The sequence below is a fragment of the Gopherus evgoodei genome, chromosome 2, assembly GCF_007399415.2.
Source record: "Gopherus evgoodei ecotype Sinaloan lineage chromosome 2, rGopEvg1_v1.p, whole genome shotgun sequence".
Lineage (NCBI taxonomy): Eukaryota > Metazoa > Chordata > Testudines > Testudinidae > Gopherus > Gopherus evgoodei.
The window spans coordinates 157,601,795-157,628,342 of NC_044323.1; the positions used below are offsets into that span (position 1 = coordinate 157,601,795).

The 26,548-nt window shown below is 46.4% G+C and overlaps 1 protein-coding gene across 3 annotated transcripts in view; it reads left to right on the forward strand.

Annotated features, from left to right (window-relative positions):
* Positions 1–26,548, forward strand: part of PEBP4 (phosphatidylethanolamine binding protein 4) — a 212,786-nt gene that overhangs the window by 63,819 nt on the left and 122,419 nt on the right. For all 3 annotated transcript variants that reach the window (XM_030552066.1, XM_030552065.1, XM_030552067.1), the window contains exon 4: positions 26,075–26,173. In XM_030552066.1, the coding sequence (XP_030407926.1) occupies positions 26,075–26,173 (99 nt within the window). The remainder of the gene's footprint in view (positions 1–26,074; positions 26,174–26,548) is intronic.

Genomic DNA, 26,548 nt, shown 5'->3' on the forward strand with positions numbered 1-26,548 from the left:
GGAAAATGCCACACATTACCTGTTGCTGCATCTCATCTGACTTGAGAGTTTCTCTCTGGCAAGACACTGATTAGTCTCCCAAATGTCACGCTGATGAAGAGAAGGGTGAACTGCTTGTTACTCAGGTGTCTGTGAGAGCAGAGACATGGCAGGTCTCGTCTGTATTTCTGTTATCTGCTTTTGTTTGAACTGCGCTACCCCAGGGACCAGCCTCCATCTGCACTAATGAAAATGATAAAGAGAAGTCAGTGCAGTTAGCCAAACTCTCTTATCACATGTTCCTCCGAGCTCAAGGGTCAATATTTGGCCAATTACGGGGGCCTCTTTCTTTTCCCAGGGTTACTATTTAATTCTGAAAGATTCATTTGCCATTTTCAGCAAAGATACAGTTGCTGAGTCCTAGGAAGATGCAGCTGATGCCTTGCAGTCCTCTCACTCTGTGGGATGGGGCACATTCCCATCCCAATCAAGGAAAGGCTAACGAGCTCCTCTGGCCTCAGCTGGTACGAAATGGGCACACCTGCACAGCCTGTGCCACTTGGAGGAAATGAGCTGAAAAAGAAGAGTTTGTGACAGGAAAGGTAGCAACCAGGAGGAAAGCTGCTCTGCACTAGAGTTAGTTGACGCTGGCCCCAGGGCTGCTGAGAGGAAGACCAGTTGCGAGTCTTTGATGTCCTCAAGGAATCATCAAATGATGTACAGGATGACCCCAGCTGGGGAGATGTTGAAGGTAAGTCCTGACCCAGGGTCTGCCTTTCCCCCCCCCCATTCACAAACAACCCAGACCTCTGTAGACTCTTTGAAACACTCAGAGACTGAGCATCCTCATAATTGGAAGGACTTTTGAGGGGGAAAGGTCTCTGAAAACGCTCAAGCATGAGTTAAAAAAGAGCTCTACCTATCATACGCTGTCCATCCACAGACCACAAAACTCTTGCCTAGCAATAACGGGTTAACACTCTCACCTGCCCCCATCTGTGCAAGTATCCAGATCCTAAAACAGACCTGAACGTTGACCCACAAGCCCGTCGCTTTCATGAGTATAAAAGAGCCCCCCGACTCTGAATGCTTCAGCGCTCTGGGAAATACTGAGACTGTAATTAAAGATGAGCAGCACAAGGCAAATTTTGGCTCTATATCAGAGCACACACACAGGCCCGGGGTGTTTGCATTCATCTTTTCTTTTAAACCATAGGGGAATCTGTTTAGATGGCTCCAGCTCAACTGAATTGCCAGGTTTTAGATGGTCTGTTTATTGATGTGCTGGAATTCACGGTGTCCCACCCACTGGCTTCATTAGCAAATAAAACATCTTATTCTAAGCCCGCACCTCAAGGGCAGAGGGGCAGAACTGATGACCTTCACACACCTTCGCTCCTCTCTGGAGAGATTTTCCATTCTAGGAGAGAATGGCCTCTTCAAAGCCACAGGCCTAGCAAGCCCTTGGTGTGGTATTTTGCAAGCAAACAGGGCAGTTTTAGTAGGTTTCCAAGCTGTCAACTTGCACTGTAAGCTCTAGGGGGCAGGGACTGTCTTTTTGTTCTGTTTGTGCAGCACCCTGGTCCATGATGGGGGGTCCTATGTGCAATAGCAATACAAATAATAATGATAATATAATAACAGTATCTCAACTTTTCCTGTAAGTTGCTGAATCTTAAAAGTGATTGGGCAACAAAATGGCAAATGAAATTTAATGTGGATAATGTAAAGTAATGCACATTGGAAAAAATAACCCCAACTGTACATACAATATGATGGGGGCTAATTTAGCTACAACGAGTCAGGAAAAAGATCTTGGCATCATCGTGGATAGTTCTCTGAAGATGTCCATGCAGTGTGCAGAGGTGGTCAAAAAAGCAAACAGGATGTTAGGAATCATTAAAAAGGGGATAGAGAATAAGAGTGAGAATATATTATTGCCCTTGGTATGCCCACATCCAGGGCTGGCTCCAGGCCCCAGCGCGCCAAGTGCATGCTTGGGGCTGCATCCCGCGGGGGGCACTGTGCAGGTTGCCGGGAGGGCCGCAGGCGGCTCCGGTGGACCTCCCACAGGTGTGCCTGCGGAGGGTCCGCTGGTCCCTGTGGCTCCGATGGAGCTTCCGCAGGCGCGCCTGCGGGAGGTCCATCAGAGCCGCGGGACCAGCTGGACCCTCCGCAGGGATGCCTGCGGGAGGTCAACCGGAGCTGCGGGACCGGCAAGTGGCAGAGTGCCCCTCCCCCCGGCGTGCCGCCATGCTTGGGGCGGCGAAATGGCTAGAGCCGGCCCTGCCCACATCTCGAATACTGTGTACAGATGTGGTCTCCTCACCTCAAAAAAAAATATTCTAGCACTAGAAAAGGTTCAGAAAAGGGCAACTAAAACGATTAGGGGTTTGGAGAGGGTCCCATATGAGGAAAGATTAAAGAGGCTAGGCCTCTTCTGCTTGGAAAAGAGGAGACTAAGGGGGGATATGATAGAGGTATATAAAATCGTGAGTGATGTTGAGAAAGTGGGTAAGGAAAAGTTCTTTACTTATTCCCATAATACAAGAACTAGGGGTCACCAAGTGAAATTAATAGATACCAGGTTTAAAACAAATAAAAGGAAGTTCTTCTTCACAAAGCACACAGTCAACTAGTATTACTCCTTACCTGAGGAGCTGGTGAAGGCTGGGACTATAACAATGTTTAAAAGGGAACTGGGTAAATTCATAGTGGCTAAGTCCATAAATGGCTATTAGCCAGGAAGGGTAAAGAATGATGTCCTTAGCCTCTGTTCATCAGAGGATGGAGGTGGATGGCAGGAGAGAAATCACTTGATCATTGCCTGTTAGCTTCACTCCCTCTGGGGCACTTGGCATTGGTCACTGTCGGTAGACAGATACTGGGCTAGATGGACCTTTGGTCTGACCCGGTACTGCCGTTCTTATGTTCTTAATCTTGATGCTTCATGACTACACCATACCCCTTTCCTCTACACATCCTCAGATCCCTAACTGTCAGGTTTAGGCATCCTAGAAAACCTGCAATGTGTTGTACATCATGGTTAGACGCATGCATTGGGTAAGTAGGTGGGGAGGAGGTCAGAGAATTTCAAGGGTGAAGGGCCACTCTGGTGCTCTTACCAAACAGGAGAAGTGCATCTCCAAAGCCTGGTGCATGTTAAATATTGCTGGGGGTGCTACTCTTTGTCGGAGTTGTGATCACCCCTGTGAGAAATTAGTTTGGCCTCAGTGCAGTTCCCCGCAGTCAGATGGCCACCTCACCAAGCCCAGGGCTGTATCTTCAATAAACATGTTATGTTAAAAAATATTATGCTTATAAGAAGCACCCCAGCACTGCAGTTGGCATAGCATGTGCCACTTGGAGGGCTCTTTCCAGAGCTAGAGCGCATTATTGGGCAGTCGGTGGGGAAGCTTGCACTCAAACTCCAGGTTGTATCTGGTCAGTGAATCAAGGGTATCAGTCTCCAGGCCTGTCCAGCCAGCTTCTTTCACTGGCGCTAAATGAACAGGAAAGATTTTTTTTCTTTTTTAAAAAAAGGTCCAACAAAGGCAGAAAGGAGCCTTCCCTGACCCCCTGAGGATTCTCAGAGAGCTGACAGTAGGGAGCATGTTAAGCTCATTCCCCAAACCTGAGAGTTCTTCCTGTGTGAATATTTGCAGCCTCTACTTGAACCATCAGTTGACGTAGGGTATGTCTACACTACGGGATTAGTCTGATTTTACAGAAACTGGTTTTATAAAACAGATTGTATAAAGTCGAGTGCATGAGGCCACGCTAAGCACAATAATTCAGCGGTGTGCGTCCATAGTCTGAGGCTAGCGTCGATTTCCGGAGCGTTGCACCGTGGGTAGCTATTCCATAGCTATCCCATAGTTCCTGCAGTCTCCTCCGCCCATTGGAATTCTGGGTTGAGAGCCCAGTGCCTGATGGGGCAAAAATCATTGTCACGGGTGATTCTGCGTAAATGTCGTCACTCATTCCTTCCTCCGGGAAAGCAACGGCAGACAATCATTTCGCGCCCTTTTTCCCTGGATTGCCCTGGCAGATGCCATAGCATGGCAACCATGGAGCCTCTTTTGCCTTTTGTTACTGTCACCCTATGTGTACTGGATGCCATGGACAGAGGCAATACTCCAGCGCTACACAGCAGCATTCATTTACTTTTGCATGATAGCAGAAACGGTTATCAGTCGTTCTGTACCGTCTGCTGCCATTGTAAATTGGCAATGAGATGACGGTTATCTGTCCTTCTGTAGCGTCTGCTGCTATCATGGATGCCCCTGGCTGAGGTCGGCCGGGGGCGCAAAGGCAAAAATGAGAATGACTCCCCGAGTCAATCCCTCCTTTATGGTATCTAAAAATAGAGTCAGTCCTGCCTAGAATATGGGGCAAGTGTACTAGAGAACCAGTGTATCAGAGAACCAGAGAGCACAGCTGCTCTGTGTCAGATCCCGCAGAAATGATGAGCTGCATGCCATTCACGGGAGGTGCCCCAGCAAGAACCACACCCGTTGCTTCCCTCCTCCCCCAACCTTCCTGGGCTACCGTGGCAGTGTCCCCCCCATTTGTGTCATGAAGTTATAAAGAATGCAGGAATAAGAAAGAGTGACTTGTTAGTGAGATAAAATGAGGGGAAGGCAACCTCCAGCTGCTATGATAGTCCAGGCAGGACATTAAGCGGTGTGGGGGAGAGAAGCCCAGCATCCCGCTGCTATGATTGTCCAGGCAGTACAGAATATTTTCTTTTCACATGAAAGGGAGGGGCTGATGGAGCTCAGCCCCTAGTTGCTATGATGAAGATGGTTACCCGCCATTCTGTACCATCTACTGGGAATGACCAGGAATCATTCCTATTTTTACCCAGGCGCCCCCGGCCGTCCTCACCTGAGGCCAGCCAGGAGCACTCAGCAGGTATCAAGCATATTGTACCATCTGCCACCGGGGAGGGAAGAGGAGCGGATACTGCTCTTTACTGCCGCAGCATCGCATCTACCAGCAGCATTCAGTACACATAGGGTAACATTAAAAAAAGTCAAGAAACGATTTTTTTTTCTCTTTTCTTTCACGTGGGGGGGCGGGAGGGAGTAAATTGACGAGCTATACTCTGAACCATACCGGACAATGTGTTTGAACCTACAGGCACTGGGAGCTCAGCCAAGAATGCAAATACTTTTCGGAGACTGCTGTGGACTGTGGGATAGCTGGAGTCCTCAGTACCCCCTCCCTCCCTCTAGGAGCGTCCATTTGATTCTTTGGCTTTCCGTTACGCTGTGTAGCCTGGAGATTTTTTTCTAACGCTTTGGCATTTTGTCTTCTGTAACGGAGCTCTGATAGAACAGATTTGTCTCCCCATACAGTGATCAGATCCAGTATCTCCCGAATGGTCCATGCTGGAGCTCTTTTTGGATTTGGGACTGCATGGTCACCCGTGCTGATCAGCGCTCCATGCTGGGCAAACAGGAAATGCAACTCAAAAGTTCGCAGGGCTTTTCCTGTCTACCTGGCCAGTGCATCCGAGTTCAGATTGCTGTCCAGAGCGGTCACAGTGGTGCACTGTGGGATACTGCCCAGAGGCCAATACCATCGATTTGCGGCCACACTAACCCTAATCCGATATGGTAATACCGATTTTAGCACTACTCGTCTCGTCGGGGAGGAGTACAGAAACCAATTTAAAGAGCCCTTTATATCGATATAAAGGACCTCGTAGTGTGGATGGGTGTGGCGTTGAATCGGTTTAACGCTGCTAAAATCGGTTTAAACACGTAGTGTAGCCCAGGCCTCAGACTGTAAGCTGAAATAGGGCCTGTCCGTTTTCTTCTGTGTTAATACAGCACCTAACACAGCAGGGTCTGGGTACGTGGCTAGGGCTCTGAGCTGCTACGACCATACAGTCTGGATGCTGAATGAACTTTTCTCTCTTCTTTCAGGCCAGTTGCCATAATGTGAATTTTGGTTTTGAAACATTCATTTAAAAAGTCAAAAGAAACCCACTTTGGTCATGTCCCCTTCCCTACCGATGCCTTTAAATTAAATAACGATCCCATATTACCTTCTCTAATGGCTTTACTATGTACTTATGGTAATTGCGTCAATGAACACTTGTACTGTAATTGCAGTTAATACACAATAATCCATGACAAATCACTTCTAAAAAGAATTCCAATTCAAACAGAACTTGGAGAACGTTCCCTGCTGGAATGTTAACTGCTTCCCTGCCATCAGTCTGTCCAGCTGCTAGGCAGGCACATTCCACCAATGCTCCATTGAAATCTGTGCCTGCTATGTCTGGCGGTGATCTATTATTATGCATTTGTTTGACAGTAGCACCTACACTGTGCTAGGCCCTTTCTAGGCATTCAAGAGAAAGTACTCCCTGCTCTGAGGAGCTTGCAGCCTAAACATGGACAAATGTAGAGGTGAGCAGAGGGCAGGAAAGGCTGAATCTGTGAAGGTTCAGAGTCAAACCAAACACAAGGGCCAAGCTCACTGGAACACATTACACAGAGAAGTAGTAGGTGCTTGGTCTCTTGAAGTCTTCACATCAGGATGGGATGCCTTTCTGGAAGATATGTAGTAGTAAAACACAACTTGTTGAGCTCAGTATCAGAGTGGCTGGATGAAAGTCTATGGCCTGTGTTATGCAAGCCAGACTAGATGATCTAATGGTCCCTTCAGGCCTAAACATTTAAGAGTCTTGTGGAACCAATGCATATAGCTTCAGTTAATCACATACAGCGGTAACTTCTAAATCTACCTTTCCGCACCCGGTCCTTAACCCAATGAGTGTGGTTGCCCATCTTCACTTCTTGACATCTCTTCCTGGAAGTCCTGCCAACAGCATAAATTCAAGATGACAAAACAGGGACACTCCGGCTTTCCCCACTAGCACCTGTCTAAACACGATGAAAATCTTTCATGAGAAAATGTTGACCAGCTCTACTTGCCAGTCAGAATCACTCTCTTCCCCCGACACCTCTGCTGCTCAGGTTCACAGCCTTGGTGCTGAGGTACGTGGCTCCACCAATTGGGGCTGAACCAGCGGGAAACTTTTTTTTTCAAAAACGTCATAGTACAGGCACGGCTTTTGAGTTCCTGCTGTATTCTCAAGGCCAGATCCTCAACCTACGGCATCATGCTGTTAAAGTTGACTGTTTATACCATCTGATGATCTGGCCACAGTCTTTACCAAAAGAGGCGGTGATGCCGACACACCCACATGTGTGATGCCTACATTTAGCTTTCTGGTCAGGACTACACTGAAATAGCCATTGGGCTACATTTAATTTTCAGTGTGGGTTTAAAACAGCCATTCTTAATCTTGTGTCTTAACTCTCTTGCGGGTCTCTGAGCTATTCAGGGTCGTAGGAGGGCATACATTTTTCTCCTGAACTGAAACTGGTTCCTCACTCTTCAGATTGAGAAGAAAGCCTTTCACGTATAAATAGATGCAGTAATTCTGTCCAGGTGAAATTCACCCCCAGTGCAGTGAGCCTGCAGGAGGCCTGTGCACTGGTTAGGCAGTTGGCATATTGTTCATCATTGCATCTCTGTTCCTTTGTGCTCCCCTTGTCTGTCAGCTTCCCCCCATTGTCTCACCTTTTTAAAATAAAAGCTCATTTGGCCAGGGACCGCCTCCTTGTTCATTGTGCAGCACCTAGCAAAATGGGGCCCTGGCCTCAGGCACTATTGTAAATACAGATAACAGCAGTCTAAGTTAGAGTGACCAGATGTCCCTTTTTTATAGGGACAGTCCCATTTTTGGGGACTTTTTCTTATGTAGGCACCTATTACCCCTCAGCCCCTGTCCTGTTTTTTCGCAGTTAGACTAGGGTGACCAGATAGCAAGTCCCACTAAGGACCACAAATCCATGTGATGGCCTTCCACACAGGTATGAATTTCACCCCTCGCTGTACATCTAAAAAACCCAAATCCTACCAAAACAAACCCTCAAATGCTCCCCTCAGGAGAGGATGAGAGAGAGAGAGAATGAGCCACCCATGAGAGATATTAATCACATTGCTGAATGCATAACTGGAAGGCACTCAGATATGACAGTGACGAGGACTGTATAAGAACCTATAAAAATAGAATAGACTATTGTTTGTTTCTGATAGCGCTCATCCTGGAATATACAGCATTAAGAAATGTGCATTTCATGACATGTTCTATATGAAGATTCAATTTATACTTCTTAATTGAAATATTTTCAAATGTATATGCCACTAATATAAGCATTTATAGCACAATGCACTTGATCACACTAACCTCATGCATTGCAGCCTTTTGGAACACACACGTTTTCTTTGGGTATTTAAAAAAAAAGTCTGAAATGCTGCAAAGGATTCTGGGATTTCACGGGATTACCAGAAAGAAAAATAAGTAATGTGTGGGTTCCAGGTGATTAAAGTTTGAGTACCCTTGTGTTCAAATACAGAGTTCAGATGTGTTCAACTCTGTTTAAAAAAACAACCAACCAACCCCTAGTGCCATTTGTATTTTAAATAAGAAGCTTATTTTCATCAGTTTCTAGATGACAAAGAATGATGTGACTGAGCCAGAAATAGCATTCCACAGAGTAACCTGCTGATTGAATCCCACCTTCGTGACCCAGGAAAGCATAATTGTTCCAAACAGGTGGTCTTTAAGGTAGATTTCACTGGACATGAAAATCAAGTTCTCAGTCCATAACCTAGTGTGGGAAAGAATTGAGGCAAGATGACTAATGGTTCATAAGAGTAGCAAACTTATTGACTAATAGAATTCTTAGTCATGAAGTCTCCATGTTCCATACGTACCAAAATCAAAGCAATTACTGATTTAAATGAAGCTGGAATCCATGGTGCAGAAAATGCTTGTTTTAGCGTAAGATTGGACAAAGGTGAATGACCTGTAAAACCTCTGGTAATGAAAGCTCTTCACAGCTTGCAGTGTTTCACTGGATGGTAATTGCTGCAGTCTGTGATATGGATCTGGCTGTGTTAATGATGCACTGTTCCTTTTCACAGGACTCATTTAAGCTTTGCATTTTTCACAGATTTCAAAGCAACAAAGCATAGTAGAAATTAACACGTTAACATTGACATTTTATCACTTTGCAAATTTAAAATGTTATTAAAGACTTTCAAAGACTTTTTTTTTTTTAAAGAGCTTAGGCCCTAATCACTTCAGGAGAATGGATCGATCATGTAGGCTGGGTGCAATGAATTCTGACATGTAGCATTTATTGTTTCAGCTTGGACTTGGTATCTCCAGCAGCTGTAGAAACTGTGTAAGCTTCATATATCTTCCTCCTGCTACAAAAAGGGTCCCATTCAAACAAATTAGATGTTGGAAATCAGGTTTCAGGTTGGAAATAAAAAATCCATTAGTTTACAAACAGGAAACCACGTACAAGTGGGCCTGCTGGTTTATTTTCTTTCTTTATCGGGGAGGGAAGTTCTGCGCTGTTCTCCTTTCACTCCTATTCCAGGCAAGAATCATTTCTGTGATGGGAAGGCGTTATTTCTTATCTGCACTGGACCATTTTTGCCAAAGCAATTTCTTGGTTTGGTTCCAAGGGTGGGGATGCGACTTGGGGAATTCTACTCTATCTTTTGGGATATTTGCAGAAAAATATTCTGAGAATAAACAGCCAAAGATACCATTTCTTTTGTTTATTTTTACAGTGCAAACATTAGTAACCAAAAATAATATAAAGTGAGCACTGTACACTCGGCAGTACCGTAACCAAAATCAATATATTTTGAAAATGTGGAAAAGCATCCAAAAATATTTAATAAATTTCACTTGGTAGTCTTTTGTTTAACAGTGCGATTAATAATGATTTTGATTATTCTGAGCATAAACAGCCAAAGATAAAGGGCTAGGTAAGTGTGGTCTTGAACTAGCATTCAGTCCCCAGCGATGGGGTTGGCAGAGAAGGGCTGTTCCAGCAAGTGTCGAAACGCCTTTTAGGAGCTCAGTAACTAGCTGTGGACGGATAGTTCTCCACTCTCTTTTAGCACATGTAATCTTTTGTGGATGAGCCGTGAGGCTGCATTCCCAAGGGGAGCCAGGATTAATTTCTTTCCCTGACCCAAGAGGCTGATCCAAGCTGACCTGTAGTACTGCAGGGTAGGAGAGGTCAGAAAGAGAGAGCAGAGGAGACTGGTAGTAAATGATAAGGGGGCTTCGCCACTTAGAGTTTGAACAATACGGAAATGGCATTTCCAGTTAACTTAATCACAGAACGGTATGTGACTGAATATAAGCGGCAAGATTCAATTACTGTCCCCGCTAACACTGCCCCTGGGGATCAATGTTTCAGCCTTCCCTGTGCCGTTCTGTGCTCTGAGCACTGAGGTCCTGCTGATAGGCAGGTGCACAGTGAAGCGGCATTGGGAATGGGCACAGATTCTTTCTCTGGTTTGCACAGGGCAAGGAAGGACATCCTCTTTCTGTTGAACGTCTTCATGGTCCACATGAGCAGCGCAGCTTTGCTAAGGGTCTGTTTTGGTACTCAGTTTAGTCCACCTCAGTGATGAGCTGGGACAAAAAGCAGGGCATTTCATGTGATAGACAGGAATGCACGTATGTCTCGTGTGCAGCAGGGGCTAATGGTGTTTTCTCAGTAATAAGAAATAAGGACCTGTGTTGCATCTCACTCAGAGAAAAACCCATAGAAATATTAATGTGTTCCCCTATCACTCCTGTGAGATATGGAATATTTATCATCCTTACCATTTTACAGGGGGAGAAACTGAGACACAGAAAGGCAGAGTGACTTGCAAAAACCATGCAGGATAAAATTCACCCCTGTTCAAAGGGCCATGTAAATCAGTTTCAATCAGTAATTGCTTTGATTTTGGTACATATGGAACATGGGAACAAAGGTCATGTGCCCAAGTTAAGATCTATTCTGACAGCTTCATGTGACAAGTAAGTGATGTATAGGTCTTACGCTGGCTGGCTGCTACGGGGGCAACCATCCGCCTCGAAAGACAATGGGGTAAGTACCAAAGCATTTCTAGAGCTGTGTGCCAGACAGCAGCAGGGCGAGTGGCTAATAAGTCCAGTTCTTGAGCAAGAGTCCTTGCCACAAAGAATACAGGCATAAAGTGCAGGACTAGAGGATGCAGCAGGTGTATAACTAGTGCTTGAGGCCTGCTGCACTTTCCTCTGCATACTCTTAGCTGCACAGCCATGACTTTTGCCAACAGCGAATTGATAGCAGAGCAAAGATTAGAACTCCGAACTAGAACGTGGTGACATTTTTCAGCCAAACCTTTCTTTTTTGAACAAAAAATGCAGATTCAGTTCAACCTAAATGTTTTTTGAATCCGTGTCAATTGCAAGTTGTTTTGAACAGGGCAAAAAAAAAGGGGGGTGGGGGAAACAGAAATGTCAAAACTGTGAAAAAAGGCACCTAGCTTTGCATCTTTGTGATTTCTGTTGGCCCCTTTGTTTTTCCTCCTGCTTTTTGGAGTCTTGTCCTTCACAGGCTACCTGGGTGAGTGATGCTGTGGGTTTGTTCACATCCTCTCCGGCTCCTGCTCTGTGTAAGGCAGTCAGCATCCTGACGTGTATTCTCTCTTCCGTTTCCCGGATTATTCCTCTTTATTTATCTCTGGCTACCAGACACTAAAGATTGATCTGTTGCATGTGTCTCGAAGTGGTATTTGACTGTATGCATGGAAACAGGGCTGTCAGCATTGTCAGCTCCACATAACAAATCCCAGAGACGGAGAAAGCAAGCTGCTCCCTTCTAACTCGAGAGTGGGTATCCTGCAGGAAGGCACTAAACTGACGGGTGGGAAAAGCAATTCTTCAAGCTGCACTCTAATTTAAGCAACCCCTCCACAGCGCCGTGAGAGCGCACTTTCCTCAACTGCCTCTCACAAACCCAGCGCCCGCCCGAGCCACACTTCAGCAGATAATGAGTGTGAGTTTAAAAAACTTAAAGCCTCTTCCCGCGAGCTGGTGACTGACACAAATGGAGTTCATATTTAATCATCTGTTAACTCGTTGTCTATTATAGCTCTTTAATAGCACCATAGATATTCTTAATGAAGCATGATTTAAGGTATTTACAGTTCCAGGACCGACAGACATCACTCACAGTGTGCAGGTAATGAGGCATAAAACAGCTCTCGAAACCGTAAAAAAAAAAGGAGGAGGGGAGAGAGAGAGAGAGAGAGAGAGAGATCAGGCGAGGAGGTAGAAACTGAATTGTTCCAAGGTTTGTTTTAAAATGTTTAGGCATTTAAAGTCATTTTAGCTTTTCAGAGGTGTCTGGTAGCACAGAGTTCAGCAATTACCATAGCCGCGTGTCTCCCGTCATGCCGGAGGGGTTCATGGCATCAATACCCAGCTCCGAATAATGGCTCCTCATTGCTGCACTCCCTTCCAGCATGCAGCTCTCGGATGGGTAGAGGACCATGCTTTCTCACACAGCCATTTGGCCTGTAAAAGTTGGCAGGGAAAGCTTGCCCTGGCAGACTCTGCACCAGGGTGGGATATAGGGTCTGATAGCTCTGGAGCCTATGGCCAGCTTGGGGGTGAGTGGATCTCAGTCAGCCCCAGCTGTTCTCCATTGTAATTGCACCTTTTAAAAAGAAAGGCCCCAGTGCGGAGCAAGGGCCTGCCCCTCCATCTCCTCCATTCTGAGCTCCATGGCAGGTTAAAGGCCTATTGTTTCACTCCCGGCCCTCAGTGCTGAAGGGTTTGGCTGGAACCTCACCACGCAAGTATGGGCTGGTGATGGTTGGACAACTTAGCCTAGCCAGTCTCCTTTGTGATGACCTCACCTCCTGGGAGAACTCGCCGGGCCATAGCCTCAGTGCTATCAGTAAGGAGGCTATGTCTACACAGCAGCAGGGAGGGGTAATTCCCAGCTTGAGTGAGCTGGCAGCTCGGGCTAGTCATCTGGGTATGTACCTAGGACCTCTGACAGGATTGCACTTAGGCAGCTAGCCTGAGCCACTCTCCATGCCACTAGGACTATAGTGCTCTGGCCCGCTCAGAGCGAGCACGTGCCCACGCTGGGACCTGCACCTCCCAGCTGCTGTGCAAGCAAATCCTTCGTAGTTCTTTGCCGGTCTTTTAGTGTGTCTATGCCCAGGGCGCTGAGACAATTTGTACAGTGAGGGTGCTGAGAGCCATTGAATCAAACTGTAAACCCTGTAGATGATGGAATCCACTTGAAGCCGGGGGGGCGGTAGTACCCTGAGTTCCAGCACCTATGTCTACACCACACCTGGGAGTGAGCTTTCCAGCCTGTCGGCAGACTTGTGCCAGCCAGGCTCACGCTAAAAGGGCTGTTCTCAGGTGTAGACTGTGTACACGCCCCGTGCCCCTCTAGCTTGAGAGCCCGAGCTGCAACAGCTACACACTCCTTTTAGCACACTACCCCTGCTAGCACAAGTCTGTGGCCCGGGGCTGGGAAGCTCACTCCCAGGTGCAGTGTAGACACACCCTCCAGAGGTTGTCTCTGCAGCCTCTCTATCAGAAGGGAGCCAGACCTGCCGCTGTAGAAGATGGTGCACATGTTTGTCTCCTAATAAAGAATACCAGTTAAAAACCTCAAGCTGCTTTGCTTCCTGATCTTGAACCTTCTCTCTGAGACCCTCATCCCAGGCTGAGCAATTCTTGCTTAAACCCGAGTGACTCTGCTGCCACCTTGCACAACAGGAGCTGGAACTGACTCTTCTTGCAGTTGCATGAATAACATTGAAATCCCATCTCGGCCCTGCGGGCTCAGACTGGTCCTGGGATGTGCACGTGTAGGTTTTCCAGAACACAAGAACAAGAGGAGAATCAGGGGAAAAGACGAGACACTAAAAACCATTCAAAGGAAATACTTTTTCACTCAGCAGATAACGACACTATGGAACTCATTGCCACAGGATGCTGGTAAAGCCAAAAACCTCAGCAAGATTCAGACAATAAGCAGAATATCCAGAATCATGATAGTTAATACGAACATATTTTGGAAGAGATGGTAAACCTCATGCTTCAGGGCTTAAGACTGTTGCTTACTAGAGATTAAGATCTTTCCTGCTCCTTCCTCTGAAGCCCTAATTGGTCTGATCAGCTCACAGTTCTTCTCCAGTCCGGCGGTTCCTGTGTTCAATGTCAGGATTTGCACTCCTCCTTGAGGCACTGACATTTGAAAACGAGGCTTTCAGGCAGGAAGCAGCCAGTCACAGGCCTGTTGTAGAGTGTTAACGGGACTCCCTCAGTCTCAAATATGCCCTTTCACCTCCAACCCTTCTCTCCGGGTCCTTGCCTAGCCTTCATTGTAGTAGTGTCTGGGCCTCCCCTCTCCTGCCAACTGTTTCCACTGTGGCCTCACCTCTCTGGACCCAGAAGATGAGCCAGGTGGTTCATCTTCCTCAGACCTCTTTCCCAACCCCACTGTTTCTCCGCCTCCTATGCAGCCCCTCTGTGATGCCTGCACCATGAATTCTAGGAGAAACAGTGCTTGGTTAGGTCTATTGCAGTCATGCCTAAGGACTAGCCAAGCATGGGGGGCGCCCATTGTGCTCAGTGTGGTACAAAACACAGATGAGCAGATGGTCCCTGCCCCTAAGAGCCTGCAATCTAAAAAAGGCTCAGCCCTTGAGATGCAAACCTCTATTCCTCAATACCACACATAGCCATTGGGCCAGCCCCATTAGCACTGGAGGCTCCCATGGTAGTTCCTTCCATTGGTGAGTCAAGCAGAGCTGAGCACTGAGAAGTAAGATTTAGTAGATTGACTGTGACCAGCCACTGGAGCAATAGGTTGCAGAGGGGAAGGAATATAACATACAGGAATGGCCCTGACGGAGGCCAGCAATTCTTGTAGCTGCTGCAGCGTTGACCCCAAGGCCAGCTGTTCCAACAGGCAGAGCTGTCAGGCTACGCCTGCACTCTGGCACAATAGCAGCAGAGCTATGCTGATACAATCCCCTAGTACAGAGAGAGAAGGGGTTTCTCCATTGCTGTAGGAACCCTGCTTCCCAAAGTGATGGTAACTAGGTTGATGGAAACATTCTTCCACTGACCTGGCTGTGTTTACCCCAGGGCTAGGTTGGCACAGTAATGGTACTCCGGGGTGTAGGTTTTTCAACCCCCTGAGCACTGTAACTATGTCAACCTGAGTCTTAAGGGTAGCCCAGGTCAAGCCAGTGTTGCAGCGATTGAGCTAACTGGGGGTCAGCCCCTGCTCAACCCTTCAAGTTGTTGTCTATACCAAGGGGTTGACAGTGGTGCAGCTACACTGCTGGCTGCTGCTGGCTGGATCGTGGGAGGAGGGATAACTCAGTGGTTTGAGCATTGGCCTGCTAAACCCAGGGTTGTAAGCTCAATCCTTGAGGGGGCCATTTAGGGATCTGGGGCAAAAATTGGTCCTACTAGTGAAGGCAGGGGGCTGGACTTGAGGAACTTTCAAGGTCCCTTCCAGTTCTATGAGATAGATGTGTGGTTATTCCCAAGCCTACACAAGGACTAAGAGCATGCTCGATTCTCTGCTGCCTTGCACCTGTACACATGCTACCCAGTCAGCACTCGTGCCCACTGGCAGCAGCATTGAATACTCACTCTGCCCTGGTATGAACAACTGCATGAGGCAGTGGGGAATTGGGCAGGACACACAGGTCGCTACTATGCCTTGCTGACCCCTTACCTTATGGCCAGGGAACAATGGTGATTGTTTTCAAATGTCACCCAGCACGATCCCTTTTCAGCAGGATGCTGAAAATAATTTGTGACTGAGGTGCCATTTTGCATCAAAATATTTGTCAGAAAATGTCGAATGTCACCAATCTACATGTCCTCTTGTGTGACGGAGATTGGGTTGGAAGGCTGGGCACTGTCACAGGGACTGCTCGCCTTCTGCCGCCTCCTCTCACACAGGGTTTCTAAAACGCAGCCAGGCACATCCGCTTCACTTTGAGCGTTGGCCTGTGATTGAGCAGAAACTGGGGGACAAGACAGTGTCCTCAATAATTAATCTGTTCCCAAATCCATTTCCTTAGGACATTGGGCAAATTATAATAAAGTGGAAGGGTTCAGGGATGAATTCTCTGGATCTCAATAAAAGTGTGTCTCAGCTGAAGAAACAATTGCCACAGCATCCCTCTCAGTTATTGTGGTCTGTTGTGGGTGGGGAGCGGGGGGAAATTTGTTTTAACTTTTTGCTGCCACTTAGTGAATTTAACTTCTCTCCAGCAGGCTTGTTGTAGTAGGTTAGAGGTGAGGGTGTAGGGAATGAGAGCAGAATTGTCCCTTCCAGATTTGTAGATATACTTTTTATTTCTGGAAAAATGAAAAGAATACATTTGCCATCATCATTATCAATTGCAGACAATTTAGCGCTGTTGTGAAGGAAGGCAGCCTCGCTTCCCAAGACAATCTTATTTTCCATCTCTGCTGCTGTGGTTTTAAGCATGATGTTGCATAGGCTGACTTTACCTTTTATAGACTGTGCCAGGAAAAGGCTAAAAGAGGCGGATTCTGATCTTGATTGCACTAGTATAACTCTGCTGACTTCACTGTCTTTGCTCTGGATTTACCCTGGTGTAACTCAGATCAAAATCTGGCCCTAACTTATGATCTGTGTGGAATCAACACTCTTTTCCCCCATTGCCGCCATCCCTTATCCTGTGGACTTGCAGGTTATGAAGTAATTTCATAGCCTGTTTTCATGGATAATCATTTTGGGTAAGCCCAGAATGTGCTTATGGTATGCCTTTATATGAAAGAATAATGGCTATTTTAAAACGCACACACAAAACCCTTCATGAAACAGAGCTTGTGATGTCCCTCACAGTGTATGCCTCCCACTAATGTTTCATGGAGTTGGGTATGCATGTAGTATCATAGAATATCAGGGTTGGAAGAGACCTTAGGAGGTCATCTAGTACAACCCCCTGCTCAAAGCAGGACCAATCCCCAGACAGATTTTTTACCCCAGTTCCCCTAAATGGCCCCTCAAGTATTGAACTCACAACCCAGGGTTTAGTAGCCAGTGCTCAAAACCACTGAGCTCTCTTTTTCCCCCGCTCCCTGTGGCAATTCTTCATGTTGCATATATGTATTCATCCTATATTAGCATTAATAGGTCTTACAGACATGCACTGAGGGCAGGACATACCCCTTACTTGAATGCTATGTTCTCTTCTTAGTAACATTACCAGTTAATGTAACATTTGCTGTTTTATCAGAAGAAATGTAATGATCTAGCCTGCTACACAGAAATAAGCCATTCTCTTTTGATAGCAAATAAAACCTTTTCCTAAAGCATGTAAAGGCTCAGTCTGTGAATAGACCTAACAAATTTAGAGTCTGACTTTAATGATCCTGGATTAATCAATTATTATTAGAACATTAGGTTGCATAAATATTTGGTTGGCCTAGCTCTGCCTAGAGATGAGGGAGAGCATGCACAAATATTGTAGACTTGCTAACCAGTGGTTCCTCAGCACTACAGCTTGTGTTGGTGTCATGGTATAATTCCCCACTCTGAACCTTAGCGTCCAAAAGATGGGGTACCAGCATGAATTCCTCTAAGCTCAATTACCAGCTTAGTACTTGTAGCGCTGCCACCAACCAGGAATTCCAGTGCCTGGTACACTCTGGTCCCCCCAAAAACCTTGCCTGGGACCCCCAAGGACCCAGATCCTCTGGATCTTAACACAAGGAAAGTAACCCTTTCCCTCACTATTGCCTCTCCAGGCTTTCCCCTCCCTGGGTTACCCTGGAAGATCACTGTGATTCAAACTCCTTGAATCTTAAAACAGAGAGGAACATTCACCTTCCCTCCCGCTCCCAGACTCTCCTGAGAGAGAAAGTAATCCTAACACAAAGAGAAATTAACCCTTTCTCTCCCCCTTCCCTCCTTTCTCCCCCACCAATTTCCCTGGTGGATCCAGACCCCAGTCCCCTGGGGTCTCACCAGAATAAAAAACAAACAATCAGGTTCTTAAACAATAAAAGCTTTTAATTAAAGAAAGAAAAAACAGTAAAATTATCTTTGTAAATTTAAGCTGGAATATGTTATAGGGTCTTTCAGTTATAGACACTAGGAATACCCTCCAGCCTAAGTATACAAGTACAAATTAAAATCCTTTAAGCAAATACAAATTTGAACTCCTTCCAGCCAAATACACATTTGAACTCCTTCCAGCCAAATGCACATTTGCAAATAAAGAAACAAACATCAGCCTACTCGCCTTATCACCAGTTCTTACAATTCTGAGCACATAAGAGCCTGTATCAGAGAGATTGAGAGGAAACCTGGTTGCACGTCTGGTCCCTCTCAGGAACCAGAGAGAACAACCACCAAAAAACTAACAGCACACACAAAAACTTCCCCTCCCCTTAAGGTTTGAAAGTATCCTGTCCTCTGATTGGTCCTCTGGTCAGGTGACAGACAGGCTCACTGAACTTGTAACCCTTTACAGGCAAAAGAGACATGAAGTATCCCTGTTCTATTAACCCTTAACTATCTGTTTATGACAATTGGAATTTCAATCTCTTACAAAATCAATGACATCTCCGTTAAGCATTTTATATTGCAGACAGGGCTTTCGGAATGTGGTGTAGTGGTTGGAGCCAAAGAGAGCGCTGGGATGCCTGGGTCAAATTCACAGATTCTGCCACTTGGCCCCTTAGGCAGAACATTCCACCTTTGTTTATCTTCTGTTAAATTGGGTTAATAATACAGACCTGAAACTTGAGGTGAGGCAATGGTTTAAAAAAAGTGACTATAAAAATCCTATTGGTTCTGCTCCTCATGTGCTCAGAGTCACACTGGCTTATTTATTTACTGCTTTTCCCTCTTGTTAGCCTAGAAGAGGAAGCTGGAATTCATTCTTGGTCATGCATGAACAATAGAATTGCTCACTATGTGCCTATTATAGAATCTTTATTACCAGGGATGAACCAGAAAGAACTCAGCTTGATTCTCAGAGATTCCAGCGCTGGCACCTAGAAGGAAATATTTTTTGGACAAACTTGAACTAAAGGTCACTTAGTATATGTCTACACTCCAGTCAGTGGTGTGACTGCAGCATGTGTAGACATACCCAAGCTATCTTTGATCTAGCTAGCTCAAGTCACAATACCAGTGAAGACGCACTAGCACAAGCTTAGCTGCTCACGTTCGTCGCCTGGCTTCTGGGTAGGATTGCACAGCCCGTCCTGCAGCTTCACAGCTATTATTATTTGAGCTAGCTCAGATGTCTACAGGCACTGCAATCAGATCCCTGGCTGCCGCGCAAACGTACCCTGAGCGATGACAATCATGGAACCACCCAACAGACACATGCTTAGCGTGCTAGTCTGGAACATGGACAACACAAAGTCAGTCCCCTGCTCCACCACTGACTTCTTGTGTGATCTAGGCCAGCCCTTTATCTCTCTGTGCCTCAATTCCACAGCTCTAAAATGGGGATAATACCATAGAGGGGTGTTGGGAGGATAGGTAGGGTGACCATCTGTCCTGTTTTTAAAGGGACAGTCCTATTTTTTGGGACTTTTTCTTATATAGGCCCCTATTACCCCTCACCCCGTGTGCCGTTTTTTTCATAGTTGCTGTCTGGTCACCCTAAGGATAGTACATTAACAGTTGTTAGCTGCTCAGATACTCTAGTAATGGGGCCGTATGATATAAGTACTATAAACAGTTGCTTTTCACACTTTGAAGTTTGCAAAACTCTGAGAATTCTGATGAAAGTGCTCGATTACTGGGATGAGTGCTCGAGTCTTCCAGAGATCGCTTATTACAAGAGTAAATTGCTATGCTGTCACTGGAGGCAAATGCCTGGGTACAGTTTCATTCTTTTGACAAGGGGTGGGGCCCGGAACATGATCTAGAAGTTTCGAGTACCTGATGTCAGCAAAACGTATTTATTGCTCTTGATGGGAACAGGTGTAGACTGGAACTGCGTGAAACCCGTCTGTTCTGCTTGCAGGGTTTCTTGTACGTATCTGGGGAGGTGGGCGGGGAGTGGTGGATCCAGGGGTTCTCACCACCTGAGTCGTGCTCTTAAATGTGAAGGACAAATGAACCTACAGTTTCAAAGGGAAGCTAGATCCACTGCACTGAGCCCCCTGCCATGTTTGCATCAAGACAGGTAAACTCCGAATTTTGCATGGTTTTTTTCTAAAATGGCTCCGATTTGCTTAAAAGGTCCGTTAACCTTAGCGGCTGGACCAATGTGAGTTATGAACATGACTGGGTTTCACCATGAGCACTTTCTGATGCTCTAGCCCAGACACGCTTCCCCAAATATTCTGCATTCATCACTTCTTTCTAGAACAACTCTCCCCACCCCTCTTGGATGTGTCACAATTCACAGATCTTACAGATGTCATCATGTATATTTATTTAATTGCTCCAGTTTTCATACTGCAATCTGGGGGTCAGCCTGTTTAATCTATCCCCCTCTGGGGAGTCAAACCCGCCCTTGTGTGTTGCAAATGTAGGCCCCTGACTCATCCTTTGCATTGTTCAGTTGCCAGCAGAAATGCACTAGGCTGTGCACGTGTGGCAGTTCCATGGTGCACTTGTTACCTAGGAAACCACTAGCTCTACATGTGTGTTGCTTAACACCCTGTTTGCTTTCGTTTGGATAAATCTTTAATTGCTGTTCTGCCCTGTCTCCTCTGGATCTATTCAGCCGCATATCCTCAGTACATTAATCCCCCCTACCCCAATCCTCCCTGCCTGCCATGCTGTCTCTGGTTTTTACAAAGTCCTCGCTCGCTCAGAGCAAGTTAAAAAAATGATGGCTAATCTGAACAGCTCGTGCTTTTAAAAAATTATAATTATATATAGTGCTGCTTCCACCCAGATGCAATTAGCAGCTAAAATGTGACGCTTAGACCTTCCATCATCAAAGCACTCAACAGATGGTAACTAATTAACTCTTCGCCCTTCCCCATCACAGTTTGTTATCCCTATTTTACAGATAGGGAAACTGAGTCACATAGCAGTCTCAGAGTGGTTGGGCCTTTGTGGGTATGCACAACCGTAGATAGAGGGTGCAAGGAATGCCTGTGGTTCGACAATCAGTGTCCAGTGTCCATCCCCTGCAATCATAGGACCATATGGGATAGAGAAAAAGCCTGACCTGGAGGTTAAGGTACTAGTCTAGGACTCTGATCAGTTCTTGCCACTGACTTCCTGAGTGACCATGGCAGAGTCATGCCATTAGTTTAGGGATGTCCATAAATACCCACAAAGGATCATCGCAGAGGATGGGGTTGGATAAACCCAGTGGGAATAGATGGTGCACCCTGTAAAAGGACAGTGCCACTTCCATTCCAGCACAGGCTACCCTCAAGGAATTCTGTCTGGAATGTCTTCAGGGATTCCCTCAGCACTCCTTCCCACCAGCGCAGACACAATGTATCCTCAGCCCCAAGACCACACACAGCAAACCAGTGGCAGAGCAGGAAATAGAGCCAGAGAATCTTGGCCAAGCAGGCAGCTTGCAGGTCTGAGGCCGTTAACTCTTTGGGCTCATTACTGCTGAAGAGGAAAGGCAGAGAGGGGTATGGAAAGCTGAGATATTTATAAAAAAATTAAAGAATTTGGGATAGTCGCTAGGAAACGGCTTTCCCCTTCCTCTCATTCTCCCTTCATCGTCTGCAAAAACAATGTGTGTTCCTCTTGAGAAGTGAGAGGATTGAGGAGTTTTCTGATTTAAACCGAGTACTCTCCCTTCCATTAATCTCTTGGACTGATTCATGCCCAGAGAGCTGAGAAGCTCCAGCCTCACTGTGGGCTGATTCCCTCTCTGGAGTCTTGACAGGAACTAATGTTGTTAGCTCGTGTCAAAGGAGGGTTTTTAAAAAAAAAAAAAAAATTCACCAGCATCAGGGCTCCCTTGTCCTTTGCAGGCTAGCACACAAACAGTCTAAAATGCCAGAGCCCCCTTTGCCAGTCCTCAGCACGTGATGACGTCACTTCTAGAGCAGGACTCCTGGGTTCTAGTCTCAGCTCTGAGGCGAGGGGGTCCAGTGACCAGAGCCAGGAAGTCAGGATTCCTGCATTGTTACCAGCTATGGAAGACACTGTAAGCTAACAATCCACTGCTTTGTTGAGAGGCAAGCTGGTTTCCCTCTCTGTTGCATGGGACATAATACCCACTGAGAAGATTTCTGCATGTCTGTGACAGGCTTTGCTATCTTTGGCTGAAAGGTGTGGGATTGTTTCTATTAGGATGCCTTTCAGGAAGGCTCCTAGCTGAGGAAATCTTTTGCTCAGGCTTCGAACAAACCTCTGACATTTTCAGGCTTCCCTGAGGAACTCCACACCCCCAGTCCTTAGCAGGTGCTGGGGTGTCCTGGGCCTCTGGAACGGAAGAGCTGGAATACCATCACAGATGCTGTTTTTGGGGTGTTTCTGGCCCAACCAAAAGCAGGAAGTTACGATAACGTGTGAGAGCAATGATCCCAAAACACAGCTCAGGGGGGCTGCCTAAACTTGAGAGGAGCTTCCATGGTTCTGCTCCAACTGAGTCAAGCCGTTTGCAGTTCATCTTTTACTGCAAATTGCTTTGATGTGGCTTCTGCCTGGTGCATGTGACATGCACATGGAGGGTCCGACTGTCAGTTCCTTTGGCAGCGTAAAGGGGTCTTAGAAGGCAGAAATGTCCCCCTGACAATTCTCCTCAGGGTAGGCCCAGCAGCTACAAAGCTGATGTAAGAGTCCTGCTCCTAGCCCTATGGTAGGGAGTACCACCTGAGTCCAGGCTGGAACATGCATGACAAGCAGAACGTAAGATAGAGCAGCCCCAGGACAGGAGGAGAACAAACGTGACTTAAAGCGCCCCCACACTGCTGCTTCCATCCGTGCCCCAAGCAGAGACAATAACAGGCCCTGACTCTGTGTTGATCTAGGGCTTGGTACCGCACTGCCCCCTGACGTCAGTGTGAATTAACTGTATCCTGCTGGGGAGCAGGGAAAGGATCACACCCACACTCCACCCTCAGGGCATATCCAGGTTCAGAGTAATCATTCCTGCTACGTCAGAACGAAAAAAAAAATCCAAACCCACAGTGGGGATGGAGCCTGCCTGGCACTGATACAACCCCTCTCTTCTCACACACAATGGCCTAGTCTGACCAGCCCAAGGCTCTGTGCAATGCCGCCTTGATAGGCCACAATCTGTACCGAATTCTGAGCCTGCTGTTAACTTCGCTCACACTCTATTCTCGTGTTTGCTGTTATTTTTTAACACTTTTTTTTTTTTGCATAAAAGCACTATCCTCTCCCCAGAGCCTGCCTGTAGCAAAGGCATGGTCTGTACAACTGCAATTATTTCGAAGAACAGATGGAGTGAGGAGCGGAAAGTCTGTTAATAGTAATAGAAATGCTACATGTTAACCTGGACAGCACACGATGACAGTCCCATGACTACACGTTCTGTTCCCACCAGCTGGGCGCCGAAATCGAAGCAAGAGATTCACAAACACAACATTCAGCCACGTACCCACCTAAAGTTAGAACTCAAATTCCTTCACACTTGCAGCCTGGGATTTTTTTCCCATCTCCATAAACTGCAGTTTCAGTGTTGCCATCCAATATTTTCATTGGATACTATTTCAATCAATGTTTTGGGCTGGGTCTACTAGTGCAGAGCAGCATTAAGTTTGGGGAGGGAGGGGCTAGCAATTAGGATACAAGACTGGGAACCAGGAATTGCTAGATTTTAATCCCACATCTGAACCTTGGTCGGGTCCTGGGAATTGCAGGTGTACCTTGCCTCTTAGGGTCAGACTCTTAAGATCTTTGTGGCTTTTGCCTGCCCACAATCTTTCACCATTTGAAAATAAACCAGATTAGTAAAATCAGCGCAAACCTGTATGGACACCCATATTTCAGTCTGAGTGCCTTATTTCGGCTTAGTTTAAACCTGGTGCTAATGGATTTATCAAGATCAATTGAAATAAGTGTCTGCACAATTTTTTGCACTGTTCTAGCTAAATCTCTTTACGTTCACACCTTAAGTTAAACCAGCACAACTCCGCTGGTAGAAAAGCCCATAGACGCACGTTCACTATTTGTAAAAGGGAGCAGATTGTGATTTATCTCCAGTGGGATTGCTGAGGTTAAAGTGCCATAATATTACTATTCATTTGTATTGCGGTAACACCTGGGAGCTCCAGGCATGGGGCAGGGTCCTCCCGTGCGCAGTCTGGTACAAACAAAGAACTGCACCAAAGAGCTTGCTATTAACCTCCACCTGGGATTTTTTCATAGGTGACAAGGGCATATAGCTACACAGCTCTTTTTCATTTCAGTGGGAGTCACGTGGCTAAATTTCTTAGCCAATGTAGGAAATTTTGACTCCAAGGCGTGCTATGGAATCGCTGCCACCATCCTGCCACATTGCTGGCAGGCTGCTGGGTCCATCTCCAGATCTTATTAGCCTGTAGGTCCTTTAATGATCTAGGTGTCTGCATGATCATCCGGAGTCCCATATCCTGCTGAGTCCACTGAGATCTGTAGGCTCTCCTAGCTCAGCATCCAGAGGTCATCAAACCCTGTCCAGGGTGGCAAGGACCAAATTATTGTTACAATTTATCAGCAGCCTGGACCAAGGTGCCTGTGGGTTTGGTCAGGTGTCCACATTGCAAGAACCACCACTGCTAGTGTCATCCTTTAGTAATAGGGCATTTCAGGCATGGAAACTGCCCCTCCCTCCCCCGCCAAGATGGTGTCTCCAGAACTCAGGCAGGGCAGTGACTGGAGAATGCTTGCCCTGCTGCTAGCCATGCTATACCTGGTCTCTGGATATAGAGGCTTTCCTCTTCCAGGGCTGTCAATCCAGCATCTTTCACAAGCCCCAAGCATATGTAAATGGATCAAAATAACTGAGAGAGTCCGAGTCATTTTATGGCCATCAATAGCATTTGTAGCAACACCAGCTAACACACTGAGATAGGCTATTAAAATGCATGCCTTGGGTCATGACCTGCAAGGGTCAGGCAGGTTTACTTTTTCCACTTACAGTGCATTATGGAGCTATTTTGCCTTCTTGACGTATCACTTATGGGCAGATGCAAAGTACTGGACTTAAGAGAGCTCATCAGCCTGCTCTGCCCTGGAAGCCCCTGTTCTCGGCTGAATTAATTTAGTCAGTGTTTGTTTAGTCGGTGCAGAGACTTTTCCCCCCTTGCTACCAGACTGTTCGCACAACTGACCCAGCAGGGTAGTGCATAGGGGCTGTGAGATTCTGTCTCTGATATTAGACTATATCCTGTCCCTCATTTCCAGTGGAATGCAAGCCTCTGTGCGGAAAGCCCCTTGTGTCACAGCACGTCTCTCTGTGCTACTCTGCTGTAGGATGTGGTTAGTGAACGGTTGGGGAAAATTCTCTCTGGTGCCTTGTATATGGACTTGTTACAAAAGCCCATTCTTCCTCTGTGAGCTCTTAGAGGAAGTTTAGGCCACGAGGAATAAAATGTCAGAAGAAGGAATCCAGGCTTAGCGTGAAGCACTCAGTAATAGGATACATCGACTTTTTACAGATCATTTCATCTGAGGATCATACACAAATATAACTGTTCACAGTGGGGGTGATTGAGAGAGAGAAAGATTCAGGACTGATGAAAGTCCTGGACTGATGCCCCTTGAGGTTGACATTCCTCAGGACAGACACAGCATGGCAAGAGGCAGGCTCTGTCCTAACCTGTGAGTAACTCCCACAGTGGTATATCTACACAGCAAAACCTCCGCACAGGCTAGCCTATGCAGCCTAGCTTGATTCCAATGAGTGCAGGTAGCAATAGCAGTGAAAAGAGCTCCATGCAAGGGTCAGAGTCAGCTAGTGAGCTGAGTACATACCCAAGATCCATGCTGGGATTGTACCTCGGGTATGTACCTTTGTGGGTATTTATGGACATCCCTAGATTAATGACGTACTACCCACACTGAAGCTTCAGTGAGTTAGAGGCAGAGCTAGGAAGAGAATCCCAAAGTCCTACTTCTCCCATCTTCTTTGCCCTATGCCCTCTCTCCCCTAAGAGCATTTACTTACTACTGAATTGTGAAAGCATTGTAAGCCTGTGTGTTTCAAAGGTTGGGGGTGGGTTTTTTTTATATTTCAGAATAAGAAGTATGTGCTGATCATGGTGGATCCAGATGCCCCGAACAGAGCTAATCCAAAGTACCGTTTCTGGAGACACTGGGTTGTCATTGACATCAAAGTGAGTACTGGCCATTTTCCTCTTCTCTCTCCTGCATAGGATCACACCATTGGTGTGTAAATGTCACTCAATGCATTCATTTAATTTTTCCCCCAAGCCAGACCTTAGCCTGTGCTCAAATAAGGGATAGTTGTTCTTTAAGTGAGCAGGGTGGTGATGGGCTAATTTGTGGGGTAGCCCCAAAAAGAGATATTACAGGACTGCTTCTCCTGCGTCTTACTCTCCCTCCTCTGGTTCATTCCTGTGTACCGCTTCAGGTTTGGGCCTTGAATAGCCGCCTTGCAGGGCAGGGAACAACAGGTGTGATGTTTCCTTACCATTCACCAAGGGCTTGTTACAAATGATTGTAAGTGGTTTTCATGGATACAAGGAAAA